We start from the raw sequence: 14108 nt of genomic DNA, 5'->3' as shown, positions 1-14108 counted from the left end.
GTTCGTCTCTCCTTAAAGTTAGGATGACTTTTAGTTTAGATATGAGTACAAATTTGATGCCATTAAAATATGTTCAAATATAACATCCAATAATAGGAAAAAATATAATTAGAATAAATAAATAGTAAAAAAATAGAAAGCCATGTTTTCTGACTATGACTTATAAATTGGACGGATGAAGTACTTAATAGTTTAAAAAATATATATGGATTTCTGACTTAGAATGGATCTAAAGTAAATATAATTACAAATGGATGAAATGTCGCTAAATAAAAATATTTTCTTACTATAAATCCTTCAATCAAAAGACATAATATGATTTTAACTCCTCGGCTTTTATAGGATTTGTTTGGAACTATTTTCGTGCAGATAGACATCTTTTATAGGATTTATTTGGAACTGTTTTCATGTTCTCGGATAAATGCGGAGAGAAAACTAAACGTCAAACAGTTCTAAGGGCGCCTTCTTTAGTAGAAGGTAGTTACTAGCTTTAAGAAAATTTTCCAATAACATCAACTTTTATTTAATGTATATCTCAGAACATGAGTAGCCTCACCCCTCACATGATGATGTCATATAATTTTAAAATATGTGTATAAACCTAGTTCTTGATCACATGTTAACTTTTCTCCTATTTCTATTAATTAATATTATACTTAGAGCAAGCTTCTAAGTCACCGTCGGGTTGTCCTAAAAGCTTTCTTGAATGTGCTCTATAAATTATTATGTTTAAATAGCCATTTGAATAAAAATTGCTCTCTATATCTTATGCACAATCTATATTTTTTGGCTAAGGAGAAATCTAGAATAAAAGAAAATAACAATTAAAGATTTAATTAAAAAAAGCTGTCTGCGTGGCTGAGGCGGCATCGCCAGTAAGTCAGTAACGAGACAGCTCGAGCACCTTGCGACTTGCGAGTTCCGACTCCCGCATCGCTCGATCCTCTCCCTCCGTCCGCCGCACCGTCGCCGAGCGCCGCCCCGCGCCGGAGACTTCCTGCCTTCTTGCCGCCGACGAGCGCCGCCCCGCTGTTCCTTCCGCGGTTCCGCCCCAGCCTCTGCATCCGAATACGAAGCTGTCACGGCGATGGCGGCGGCCGGCGGCGTTTCAACTGACGATGTCCCGATCCTGCAGGCAGAGAACCTCACCAGCAACGTCAAGTCCGTCTACTACAGGTCTGTCTCTCCCTTCCTTCCGCCCCATCCCCATGCGCTCGATCCGATCTGGAGGCGCGCTTAGTTTAATGTTAGGTTTGATCTGGATTTAGCGAGATCTCTTGAACTGGTAGCCACGGCCCACGGGGTAATTTGCGTTCCCCGTATACTGGGAAGTTTTGCTGGTAAAGGCTACACTATTGAGTGTTTAAATGCTGATCAGAGAGGAAGAAGGGAGTTGTGAGTTCATAACTTGAAATATCTTTTACTACAGTTTTGATGTCTAAGTCGCAGCCATCCTAGTTGTGGAGGTCACACGAGAGGGATTTAGTAATTTTTGTATCTTGATGTAAGTTGCAGCCATTCTAGTTGTGGAGGTCACATGAGAGGGATTTAGTAAATTTTGTGATAGGCAAATTGCTCCTTTCTATAGATGACTAGTTGAATCTGCTACTTATAATTAACCGGGTCTGATTTGCTTGTCGTGTAACATTGCTAGGCCTAGGGACTAGGGATTGAATTCCGCAATGCTTGATGAATAGTGAACTTCGTACTGTTATCCATGAACAGTGAGCAATTATCTGCAAAGACTTTTGTATTATGTTGAGAAGTGAGAACTACCCCTTAGATTCACTAGAGTTGCGAGTTGATAACCTGATTTTTTTTTTCCTACAAGCTGTGGAGGTCACTTTTGAGAGATTTAGTAAATATTAACAGTCTTGTGACTGGTTAATTGCTCCTTTTTATGTTGAATTATCTGGATCTGGTTTATTCTTCATGCTATTACATTGCTACGTTCCGACCCGCTCAACACCTCTGGCACATGACTTGGGCGAAAGCCGTGCCAATGCCCATGTGGAGCTCCTCTTCATGCTTGGCTGACGATGACTACGTTGCGACGTCGTTCACCTCCCTGGAGGCATCGTCAATGAGTTCATGTGTCTTGGTGATTGTGGTAGTGCGGTTGTTGTTCTTGCTCTTCTCCTTTTCTCTCTACTCTCTTCTCTTCTCTTCTCTCCTTTGGTTGCTCTCCTTTGGTTGCTGGCACTTTTCACCCCTGCTTGGGCGTGTGCCGTTGTAAACAAATGTGTAACTTTATCCGGCCGTTTTGGGCCACTATATATATAAACTTCAGGTGGGGAACGCCTCCCCCCCGGTGACCTTAAAAAAAAACAACTAGGGATTGAATTCCATGATGATTGATGAATTGTGAAGTTCATGCTGTTATCCATGAGCACTGAGCAGTTATCTGATATGACTTTTTTATTCTGTTGAGAGGTGAGAAGTGAGAACTACCCCTTAGAACCGATAGGCACGTTCAGTGTGCAATGGGTTTTGTGGTTTTAGTGTTGCGCTTGGCCATAAAGGGTTTTTATTCTTTAGCATGCTTTGCAGAGAATATTCACACTTTAGTGAGTATAATAGGATCAACTGAATATGTACATAGTATTCTTTATAAACAGGTTTAAGGCACAATGTAAAACTCATGAAGATATTGTTTTTTGTGTGATGACATACCGCTCAACTTCCCCTTGTAATGTATCATTAGTACCTCATATGTTGAATATGCCTGACTGATTTGCTATTTTAACTATGATGGTTTATCTAATTCCTAAACATGAGGTATTTTCATGTTACAGTCGAACATTCTTGTCGATCATTGGTGGAGTTGTTGCTGGAATCTGGGGATTCACAGGCTTGACGGGATTTGTCTTCTACTTTCTGATAATGATGATTGCATCTATTGGGCTCTTAGCGAAGTCAAAGTTCTCAGTCCAGAAATACTTCGATAGTTGGACCAGGATTTCAATTGAAGGAGTTTTTGGTGGTCTTATGGTAAGCCTTGTTTACTGCCATGTCACATTCTGTTGCTTATCATGTTGTTTAATGATGTCCTAATACAGTGCAATCTCCTTTGCAGTCATTTGTGCTGTTCTGGACGTATCCTTTTTCTTAGATAATTTATAAACAGTCTTGTCCATACTCTATTTCTGTTCTTCATGTGCTTATATAGATAGGCTGAATATTGCATACAGCTGGGTGCTGGATGGTAAACCAACATATTCATACTCTACTGCTTGCATATTGGGTAACATACTGCTATTATCTAGTGACTGAAAGCCTACCAACGAATATTTCTGTATTCTGTTTACTGCTGCCATCAAATTTGTCAAGGTGGGAATATAAATGAAAATTCAATATTTTAGACAATCATACAAACCAATCCCTGAACCAGCAAAGCAGTTTATTTTCCAAATCACTAAACATGTTTATGCATCTTTCCTGTCTATATTCAAATGTTTCAGTGTTGGTCCTTTTCTGCTTGAGTTCATCCTTGACGAGAGATATAGATTTGCTTATGACATTGTTCACATCTTCTGATGGACATAGAAAGATCTACTCTCCAAAGAAAATGCGGAATTTCATATGACGTTTTGAACATTCCCAATGGACTCTTGTACACTCAATTTTTGTATTGGTAATTGATATAATCTTTAGTGAGACTATCAATGTAGACCTAAGCAAAGCTCATGAACTGATGTAGCAGTTCCTTTCCTTGGATGATCTATAGCTGTTGGCGATTTGTCATTTCCAGTAATGAATATAAACTTTGATTGATGGACACTCATATTTTCCTGGCACAATCAGATGAAATGAATTCATCTCCTGTTTTATGGCACATTGTCATCAGGTTTGTGTTGATGTTTGCTATTTGTGGGGGTGCACACTTTGTCGATGCTTCCACTGTCAGACATTTCTTCTAGATAAAAAATGCCTTGCCTTAATGAAGCTGCCCGGCTTGCTTACCGCAGCTCGGTCCTGCCATCTAATAGAACCCATCTCATCTGAGAGACTGAGAGGGTTATCGGGCCGAAATATCTAAATGGGCCTAAGCCCACATCCAAACTTCCAAACGCATCCCCATGCAGCATCCCGCAGCCAGAATCCTAGCCTCGTCGCCATGGCCTCCTCCTTGCTCCGCTCCGGCCACCGCCTCTTCCTCCGTCGCCATCGCCTTTCCGCGGCATTCTCCACCGGTGCGGCCGAGGAGCTCATCGACGTACGCAAGCTCCCCACCGACTACGACCCCTCCACCTTCGACCCGTCTTCCCCGTCCCGCCCGCCGCCGTCCGACCGCGTGTGACGCCTCGTCGAGGAGATGTCTCCTCCCTGACCCTCGCCGAGACATCCTCGCCATAGCAGTTGGTATCAATCATTCATCATTATGTATGTTGTGGGATGGAAAGGAACTATTTCATTGCAATCTGCTATGAAGATTTTGTTGTGGAGTTAAAATGACCTAGGCCTTGTTAAGTTCACCCAAAAACCAAAAACTTTTCAAGATTCCCTGTCACATCGAATTTTGTGGCACATAAATGAAACATTAAATATAAACGAAAATAAAAACTAATTACACAGTCTAAATCGCGAGATGAATCTTTTGAGCTTAGTTAGTCCATGATTGAACAATAATTGTCAAATAAAAACAAAAGTGCTACAGTATCCAAAACCAAAAAAGTTTTTGGAACTAAACAAGACCCTAGTTAGTTATACTGTTCATAAGAGAATCTGTTGTTTAAGACAAAGTTGCCCATATACATATATAGATACCATTTTGATCTTGTTTCTGTGAATTCACATACCGTACGTTTCTTACTGCATGCAACTTAGCTGTTGACTATTGCTATGTGCAAGTGCTGTTCACAGTCTTAGTTTGCATCCTTTTCGTGTCCGCCAGCTCCATGCGCTTCTCTATTCTTAGGGTTGATGCTACATGCTGCTTGGCTCGGCACTGTTATTGAATTTGTGAGGCTTAACGGTCTTCAACTATTCATGACATCATGTGTTTCCTCTTATTCTGTTGAGGAATAACCTTCGCTAACAGGAAACATGGAATAAGCTATTTTCAAAATTGAGATAAAAAGCATGCACAATTGGAGTATTACAGCATGTGTAGTTCTACTTCTGGACTTGCGGTTGACAAATGTTTCTGTAAGCCTATATTCTGGTTGATGTCATGCACCAGTATCCTTATCTATCATTCTATCCTCTATATCTCTGCAAAGATATCATATGAATTGGTACCCAATGTAACCATGTTGTGGCTCATGATTTACATTCAGTACCTTTTTGGAAGATACCATGATTTGGGAATAGAATATCTATCTGAAATTTTAATCCTTTGTTGTGTGGTAAGTAATCTTATGCTGGTGATTTGATCTTTTAAGTTAGTCAGATCTTAGGGCTTGTTTTGTGCGGATAGAGGAGCTCTACCAAACACTTCAGGAGGAGGAGCCATTTCTTGGCGAACAGTAGAGGTTTTAAGTTTGCCAGATCTTAGGGAATGTTTGTCATGGCCCTGGCTCCGGCAGCAGCTTCTGCGGAGAAGCCGGAGGAGTTCGACCAAACACTTAGGAGCTGTTTTTAGGTCAGGAGCCAGAGCCACAAAAAGTGGCTTCTCCTCTAAGTGCTCCTTGAGGAACCCTGCCAAACATACCCTTAGCCACTAAATTGGTGAAGTTTGTTTTCTGGCCAGTTTTTTTCCTGACGAAGAGAACTCATCACAGCTGGTTTATCTACAGATCTGCCTAAATGTCGTGTTATTCTGTTGTTGCTTCAGTTAATAATTGACTCTTACAATGTCATGCGTAGCACCGAGCACGCACGTTAGCTCCGGCATTAGCCACCATTCTGAGGCTCTGCCACCACTACTCCAGGTACAGACATGCAAAGTTGCAACACAATGGACCCACAACATCAGGGTCAGACAGAAGCAGCGTGCAGACATGCAAAATTGCAAACTGTTGTTACTATCTCTATCATATTATCGTCATGTCTTATGTTTCTGATACAATTGTCCCATTGCTTCAACAAACAAGCAAGCACAGACACAGAACACTGGTCAGAGTTCAGCGAGTTCCCTGTACATTCAGTTCAGAGACCAGAAAGCAAGGCATCATAAACCTATTCCAAGAGGGGCTTCTTTCTCTACAAGATCTTGTCCGCTGCTTCTCTACAAGGGATCAGATGACTCGTGCTAAAATCAGAACAAATTCGATCCATCCGATTCCAAAGGTTCCTTATCTGACGGCTCATCGCTGAAAACTCTCTCCCTTGCCTTCTCAGACTGCATAGACAGAAACAGATCAGTACGCTACAAATCATTTTTATTCTTCAGTGCTCAGTGATGATATAAGGGGAAAACAAAGACTTGCATAGTTCTATAGAATGCACAAACCATCTTCTGCCAGTTGCTGAAGAATGTTATGATGGCAAGAAGTAAGAACTGCACTATGGAGCCGCAGGAAATGCCCATCCAAAGCCCTTTCGCTTCCATCTTCAGAACAAAGCCGAGGAAGAGTGCTGTTGGAATCCCAACGAGATAGAACGAGCCTAGGTTGACATAGGCGCCCAAGTGCTGCCACCCGCATCCTCGGGCAATACCTGATGATCACAAAACTAGAAGGGTTAGCATTTAACACCAACTGTATCTTGAGAGCAACAGAGAGGGCATGAACAATCAGAGTGCTCCTGTTCTGTGAAGTTCAGCGGTGTCAGTCATCAAGCATTACAACATGACAACCACACCCCTGCGTGTAGTTTTAAGTTCAGATCGCTATTCACGTGCCCAAACACTCTTCAGAAGAAGTAAGCCAAAATATGTAGCAGACAGAAATACCACTAATAGCTAGGAGAAAAGGTGTAATTTGCATACATAGTGATGTGGAGCCTGCTTACGGTAACATCTCTGCTAGATGCGTGTTGATGAAAACACCGGCATCCATGTTCACGTAAGAGCCCATTTTTGAAGGAACAAACAATAACTCCCCGAGTAACAAATTTTTGCTTCCACAACACAGAATACCATTAGTACCGTGGAACAAAGTAAAAACAGAAGCGACGTCTTACCTGGTATGACATTGGCATGTCTGACAAAACAGTAATGGCCACCTGAGAGGGCTTGTTATCGAAATTGAAAAGAGCACACAGATTGAATTATGCAGATCAAACTATGGGTAAAAGGTGTAGTAATTTGGTGTAAAGAACAAAAACAAATAGTTTCATAACTTCACAGGTATAATTGGAAGATGTGTCTTCTCGAGGTTCTAGGGAGCAGGAAAATACTTTTCCTTTATACTCTTTTGATGAAGAGAGAGACAGACAGATAAACAATTTAACAAAGTTAAGAGATGTAACCTGATAGAACACCTTGTAGACTGTCAGCAGCAACAGAGACGCACACAAAGGGAACCATTGCATTGACATACGCGACAACATCCTTATCACTGCTATATGCATAGCCCAAGATGTGCTGTGACGCTAACAATATAATTGTGATTATAACTGCTTCCATCACTGCAATACACATGACAACCTGAACAGATGATCGAGCTCCTTCAGGGTTACCACCACCCAATTCATTTGCTACCCTAGTGCTGCTCATTGGACAATATGAACAAAGTTAATTGTGGTTTTGTATTGATATGGATGTAGCATCTAGGAGTGGTTAAGCTTCTCATACCTTGCAGCCGCTCCAAGCCCATAAGGTATAGTATACATTAACGTGATAGTCGTCAAACTGATGAAGAGAGTGCAAATACTTTTAGAGAGAGAGAGAGAGAGAGAGAGAGAGAGAGAGAGAGAGAGAGAGAGAGAAAAGAAATGTACCACAACTATACGGTACTGTAGATGTGAAAGTACTTACCAGATTGAAAGAACTGAAGTTTGCAGCTCTGGATTTGGTAAAATCCCTGAGACAAGAATAAGGATCTCAAAAGACCACCATTCGAAACTATAAAATTGTGGAATAGAATTCATTAACCCAATATGGAACCTTACACAGAAGAAGATAAAGAAGCTTAAGAACATCACTATAATTACCATAACATCAGTGCAGATGGCAGAGCTAGGCGTAGAAACACACCAACTCCTTTGAAAGCCTCAACTGTAGGAGGTGAGCGGGTCTCCTTACAAGAATTCGAGTATCTGATGTAAGCAGCAAGCATAATCACATTTAACCAATATGACAAGCTTATTGCCAAAGAAGCTCCAATATACCCCAAACTGGTCTTGAACACTAATAGCCAACAAATAGGAATGTGCAAGAGCAAAGTTGCAATGGAAGACCAAAGCATAGGAATTATCAGACTCTGAGACTGTAGAAATTTTGTGAGAGGCTGGCTGATGGCGTATGCAAAGAGACCTGGAATCAACCAGGCTATGTATCTCCCCGCTTCCTTTGAGATCAAGGGGTCCTGACCTATGAGCATCAGGAGTTTGCCTATGAATGCCCACAGAAGTGAGATTGGAATGCTCACAACAATGAGTGTGACTATAGCTCTATAGGTGTGCATCCCCAGTTTGTCATACTGTTTTGCGCCATAGGCTTGACCACATAGAGTTTCCAATCCACTTGCCATCCCAATCTGTTTTAGAAGTATACAAGTTAAGTTACGGGAAGAACAATAATATTGCAATAGTTTTCATTAGATCGGATCAGAAGATAGTCACACAAGGACAAAAAAAATGAAGACGATTCTACTAGTGGACAAAAAAAATGAAGACGATTCTACTAGTTGTGCTAAGGACATGTTGGCTACACCAGGAGTGCTGGATAAGGAGAGCAAGTTTATACTTGAATGAAGCATAAGTTTGCTACCCCTCGAAAAAAAAGGCTGCTTCATGTACCACCATTCTGCAAAGATTTATTTTAGTTGACGAAATCATGAAGGACTAACCTGCCATGCAATGCATGCAAACAATTTCGGCAGCAGAGATACTTATATATTTAAATTTTAGATACAAGCTTTATAGCTTCTTTGATGAAAAAGGAACTGTATATGTCTGTACTGGCAAGTTATACAGGTTTATAGAATGCCAGTTTCTAAATACTATGCGATGTTGAAGAATCACTGTATAATTTTAAGGTTCCCTACCGGCTACCGTGCTACAGTGGATCGGAATTGTTAATACAATTCCTTATAAATACGCTAGTTGAAGCCAATCATCGATTTTGAATTGAAAAGCTTGTAACTCCGTTTGTTTGGTTCTCAGCTTCTGTAATCACAGTAGTTACGGATTTTGAAGGAACTGTAAACTCAACCAATATGGTAACAGTAAAACGCTTGTGTATATAACAAATTTAAGCACGAACGAAACGAGAAGGCACGGTGTGCGTAATGTGAAACGTACTAGGAGGCTGAAACCGGAGACAGTGGCGAGGGAAGTGGCGATGGCGGAGGCGGAGAGCGGGAGGACGCCGGGGAGGTGGCCGACCATCATGTTGGACGCCACCTGCACCGCGTACTGCGACACGCTCACGGCCGCCATCGGCAGGGCCACGCAACCGACCTTGCCGGCCTCCCGCGCCAGCAGCTCCCTCCACCACCTCACGCCGCCGCCGCCGCCGCACTTCTCCTCCCGTCCGTCGTCGTTCCGCAACGTGTACTGCGGCAGAAGCGGCACCCTCTCTTCCATGGCGTCGACTCGTCGCGCGCTTCTCTCTCTCCTCCGCTTCTTCTCCCCTCCCGAGGAGTCGTTCGTGTCTGGGATAGGAGTGTCTGGATGGTGGGCATGGTGGCGGTGGCGGGGGCTTCTTAACGGGGACGGACTCGCGCTGTCAGCGGCGGGTGAACGAAGCAGACGGGATTCTATATACGAAAAATAATGATTTCTGAATATATATATACTCCTCTTTCCAAAATAAACACACGTATCTTTTTAGGAGAAGTCATGTTTTTTAAAATGTAACTAAATTTATATAAAAATATATTAATATTAAATTAATATTATATAATAAATATTATTAGATTAAGTATGGAGTATATTTTTATAATAAACTTATTTAGATATACAAATTTTAATATTATGTTCATATTAGTATATTTCTAGTTAAATTTTAAAAAGTTTAAATTCTTGAGGAATGAGATGTGTATTTATTTTGGGACAGAGGGTGTACATGAGTTCATATAGATATTTTATCAGGCGTGAATTAAAAGTGTATTTGTGCACTTGACCACCTGTCTTTTGTTTCAGAATCCAGGGTTATTTGTGCGGATAAAATTTTTGCTACATTATTTTCCAAAATCTGTGAGCATGTTAAAAAAATGTTTTAGTGTGCTTCGCTATCCAAATTAGATGTTTTGCAAGAATGGAGTGAAATATTCCATCTCCACACCATGATTTTTAGCTACACCAATTCTAAGAAACAGCAACACGGTCACTGTAACTCTTCTAAAATCCCTTATAAGTTGACCGTAACTAAAATTGAGTAGCTAGAGAGAAGATTTTCACCCGATTCTTGAGTTACACAAAATTTACTTTGAAACTATAGCAAAATAATCACTATATATTCAACATAATTTAATAGTAACTAAATTGAAGTGTGGTTGCACCTAAATCTTAGTTTTACTCCAAAAAAAAGAAAAGGAAAGAAAAAAAAACAGATCTAGAACAGAAGGTTTTTTCAAGATTGATGATGAAGTTACCAACTGACACATCATCACAAATTCACAATGAATAACAACACTAAATCATGACATAAATAAATTCAAAAAATAGAAACATCAAAAAATAGAAACGTTCGCATGAAGTCGAGAACTTAATTAAATATGGCTAGACAATTCCACCTCATAGAATAGCAGCTGAGCTATATTAAATTCAGAATGCATGTATTTTCTTTTCACAAGACTAAACAAGTTTGCGGTTGGACAGAAATGCAGTTTTTTATATTCATGAAAACATTGGTGTTTATCAATATAAAATTTCTGCTTTATTTAGAGCAAAATTTGGTCTATTAGATTAGATGTGATCGGATGAGATGCATGCACACACAACTACACAACCAGGTTATACGCATTTTATTTACACATGTATTAGATTAGAGTACCTCAACAGCTCCTTAAAACTACGAAAATAAACATTTGATATTGTTGAATATAATGGGCTATTAGTCCATATTTATATTTGATGATTAATTTAAGGGCCCATAATTAATGCTATAATAATGGTTTAGTACCATATTGATGATTGACCATGTGTTAACTCAACTTAAATAGGTGGCCTTTGTTAGCCCCTATGGAGAAGTTGAGGGAGGATGAAGGGGTGCCACACGCGCGCGCCGCCGCCGCCGCCGAGCCGTGGACTTGTCTTGTCTTAAACGATTGTTTTTCGTTTTCAGTATGTCTGCTGTTGTTGCAGTAGTATTTGCAATGTTTGTCTCTAATCTGAGTAGTGATAAAATTGCACACGTGCACATATATGCCACCACAATATTATGCGTAATTTTCTGGATTAAATCAAACAGTAAAATGTCTAAATTTCTAACAATCCAAAAACCTGATATTAGGCATTTTTCTGTTAGTGGTTTTGCTGCTGCGTTAAAACCGGATGCGTTCGATGGTTCAAACTATAAGCGGTGGCGCGCGAGAATGATATTGTGGTTGACTGCTATGAGTTGCTATGACGTCGCGAAGGGGAAGCCTGAACAGTTTACTCCTGAGGAGGAGAAAACGTTCATGGCTGCTGATAACCTCTTCAGAGGCGCCGTCATAAGTGCGCTCGATAAAAAGTATGTCGACAACTATATTATTTGCTCCACTGCTAAAGAATTATGGGATGCGCTTGAGGCCAAGTTCGGGGTTTCTGATGCTGGTAGCGAGCTGTACCTCATGGAACAATTGTTTGATTACAAGATGGTGGATAGCCGTTCTGTGATTGAACAAGCACATGAGATACAGGCACTAGCTAAGGAACTAGAACAATTTCCTTGTGTGTTGCCTGAAAAGTTTGTGGCCGGCGGTATAATCGCTAAGCTGCCACCTTCTTGGAAGGATTTTGCTACTTCTCTAAAACATCAGAGGAAAGAGTTTGGTCTTGCTGAACTCATGGGAACTCTTGATGTTGAGGAGAAGACGAGAGCAAAAGATACACATGGGAAAGGCGTTGAGTCTTCTAGTGCCAATGTGGTGCAGAAGAAAAAGCAATTCGCATTCCGTAATAAGAAAAAGAACAAGCAAGAGAACAAGCAAGGAGCAAACCCGAAGCCAAAACAAACTACAACTTTTAAGAAGAAAAAGGCAGAAGGAGGCTGCTTTGTTTGCGGTAGCGATGACCACTGGGCGAGTGGTTGTCCAGACCGCAAATTTAAACGAGAAGAGAAAAAGTCAGTAAACATGGTCATTGGCGATGCTGAAGGAGGAACATCTGGGTATGGTAATTATTTACCTACTGTTCTTTCAGTCTGTCATTCACCTGAGTGGTGGATGGATACTGGGGCTAATGTTCATGTATGTGCTGACATCTCTTTGTTTTCTTCTTATCAGGCCGGCAACACTGGAGCCTTACTGATGGGGAACGGATCTCATTCGCGTGTTCTTGGTGTTGGTACGGTCATTCTGAAGTTCACTTCGGGAAAGACGGTGCTGATGAAGAACGTGCAGCATGTCCCCTCCATCAAAAAGAATCTAGTTAGCGGCTCACAACTTTGTAGAGATGGCTACAAAATAGTCTTTGAGGCCAATAAAGTTATACTTTCAAAGTTTGGAACTTTTATTGGTAAAGGTTATGATTGCGGAGGCTTGTTCCGTTTATCCATGCATGATGTGCGTAATAAAATCGTGAACCATACTGTGATTTCGAATGAGTCGAATATTTGGCATTCGCGATTTTGTCATGTTAATTATGGTTGTTTAACGTGGCTAGCAAATATGAATTTAATCCCGAAATTTAATTTAGTCAAAGGTTCTAAGTGCCATGTATGCGTGCAATCCAAGCAACCTCGCAAGCCTCACAAGGCTGCGGAGGCGAGGAACTTGGCACCATTAGAATTAATCCATTCCGATCTATGCGAGATGAATGGTGAGTTGACTAAAGGTGGTAAACGATACTTCATCACTTTTATAGATGATTGTACTAGATTTTGTCATGTGTACTTGCTTAAAACAAAGGATGAAGCATTACAATATTTTAAAACCTATAAAGCTGAAGTAGAAAATCAACTTGAGAGGAAAATTAAACGCTTAAGGTCCGATCGTGGTGGAGAATATTTTCAAGTGATTTTTCTGACTTCTGCGTAGAACATGGAATTATTCATGAGAGGACACCACCATACTCACCACAGTCCAATGGGATTGCCGAAAGAAAGAACCGTACTCTAACTGAGATGGTTAACGCCATGTTAGAGACTTCGGGTCTATCTAAGGAATGGTGGGGTGAGGCGATATTGACAGCGAGTCATGTCCTGAATAGAGTTCCTACTAAGAATAAAGAAATCACACCATTTGAGGAATGGGAAAAGAAAAGAGTAAATGTCTCTTATTTGCGTACTTGGGGTTGTTTGGCTAAAGTGAATGTGCCAATAAACAAGAAACGCAAACTCGGACCTAAGACAGTTGACTGTATTTTCCTTGGTTATGCTACTCACAGCATAGGGTATAGGTTCTTAATCATAAACTCTGGAGTACCAGATATGCATGTTGGTACTATAATGGAATCTAGAGATGCAACATTCTTTGAAAGTGAGTTTCCTATGAAAAGTACACCTAATATTTCTAGTCATGAGTCTATAAACTCCCATGAGCAATTTATTCCGATAGAACAATCTGAGGAACCCCATGTTCACTATCCTGAGGAGGACGATAATGTAGTCACTCGAACGAGCAAAAGACAAAGAAAAGTGAAGTCTTTTGGAGATGACTATATTGTGTACCTCGTGGATGATACCCCAACAACCATTAAAGAAGCATTTTCCTCTCCTGATGCTGACTTGTGGAAGGAAGCAATAAGGAATGAGATGGATTCTATAATGTCTAATGGAACTTGGGAAGTGGTTGAACGACCTTATGGGTGCAAACCTATAGGGTGTAAATGGGTGTTTAAGAAAAAGCTTAGGCCTGATGGTACAATTGAGAGGTACAAGGCTAGGCTTGTGGCTAAGGGTTATACCCAAAGAG

The 14108-nt window shown here is 40.7% G+C and overlaps 2 protein-coding genes across 4 annotated transcripts; one reads left to right on the top strand and one right to left on the bottom strand.

The window, feature by feature from the left end:
• On the top strand, window positions 856-3830 carry LOC8063558 (ER membrane protein complex subunit 6). The gene is made up of 4 exons (XM_002441442.2): window positions 856-1176; window positions 2796-2991; window positions 3077-3096; window positions 3507-3830. Exons 1-4 carry the CDS (start codon window positions 1088-1090, stop codon window positions 3535-3537), a joined length of 336 nt encoding a protein of 111 aa, XP_002441487.1. The 5' UTR covers window positions 856-1087; the 3' UTR covers window positions 3538-3830.
• LOC8063557 (protein DETOXIFICATION 14) lies at window positions 5944-9764 on the bottom strand. 3 transcript variants are annotated; one of them, XR_002447355.1, is made up of 7 exons: window positions 9349-9764; window positions 8038-8582; window positions 7862-7948; window positions 7679-7735; window positions 6872-7592; window positions 6395-6600; window positions 5944-6283 (listed from the first exon to the last, which is right to left on the bottom strand). XR_002447355.1 is itself a non-coding variant. In XM_021447122.1 (7 exons), exons 1-7 carry the CDS (start codon window positions 9631-9633, stop codon window positions 6200-6202), a joined length of 1503 nt encoding a protein of 500 aa, XP_021302797.1. In that variant the 5' UTR covers window positions 9634-9763; the 3' UTR covers window positions 5944-6199. The 3 variants fall into 3 exon arrangements, 1 of the variants encoding a protein (XP_021302797.1); XR_002447356.1 differs by having other exon boundaries at window positions 6895-7592; XM_021447122.1 differs by having other exon boundaries at window positions 7354-7592; window positions 9349-9763.

The sequence above is a fragment of the Sorghum bicolor genome, chromosome 9, assembly GCF_000003195.3.
Source record: "Sorghum bicolor cultivar BTx623 chromosome 9, Sorghum_bicolor_NCBIv3, whole genome shotgun sequence".
NCBI classification, from domain to species: Eukaryota; Viridiplantae; Streptophyta; class Magnoliopsida; order Poales; family Poaceae; genus Sorghum; species Sorghum bicolor.
Note: the sequence above shows the minus strand (reverse complement) of the source record. Positions and strands in the feature narration are given on the sequence as shown.

What these genes read in the sequence shown, in the direction of transcription:
- LOC8063558 (XM_002441442.2), top strand. Translation starts at nt 1,088, where the DNA reads ATGGCGGCGGCCGGCGGCGTTTCAACTGACGATGTCCCGATCCTGCAG. An exon ending in GTCAAGTCCGTCTACTACAG is followed by an intron (nt 1,177 to 2,795) that starts GTCTGTCTCTCC and finishes TTCATGTTACAG; the next exon opens with TCGAACATTCTTGTCGATCA. An exon ending in TCATTTGTGCTGTTCTGGAC is followed by an intron (nt 3,097 to 3,506) that starts GTATCCTTTTTC and finishes CGAGAGATATAG; the next exon opens with ATTTGCTTATGACATTGTTC.
- LOC8063557 (XM_021447122.1), bottom strand. Translation starts at nt 9,633, where the DNA reads ATGGAAGAGAGGGTGCCGCTTCTGCCGCAGTACACGTTGCGGAACGAC. An exon ending in CCATCTGCACTGATGTTATG is followed by an intron (nt 7,949 to 8,037) that starts GTAATTATAGTG and finishes ACAATTTTATAG; the next exon opens with TTTCGAATGGTGGTCTTTTG. An exon ending in TCAGCAACTGGCAGAAGATG is followed by an intron (nt 6,284 to 6,394) that starts GTTTGTGCATTC and finishes CTGTCTATGCAG; the next exon opens with TCTGAGAAGGCAAGGGAGAG.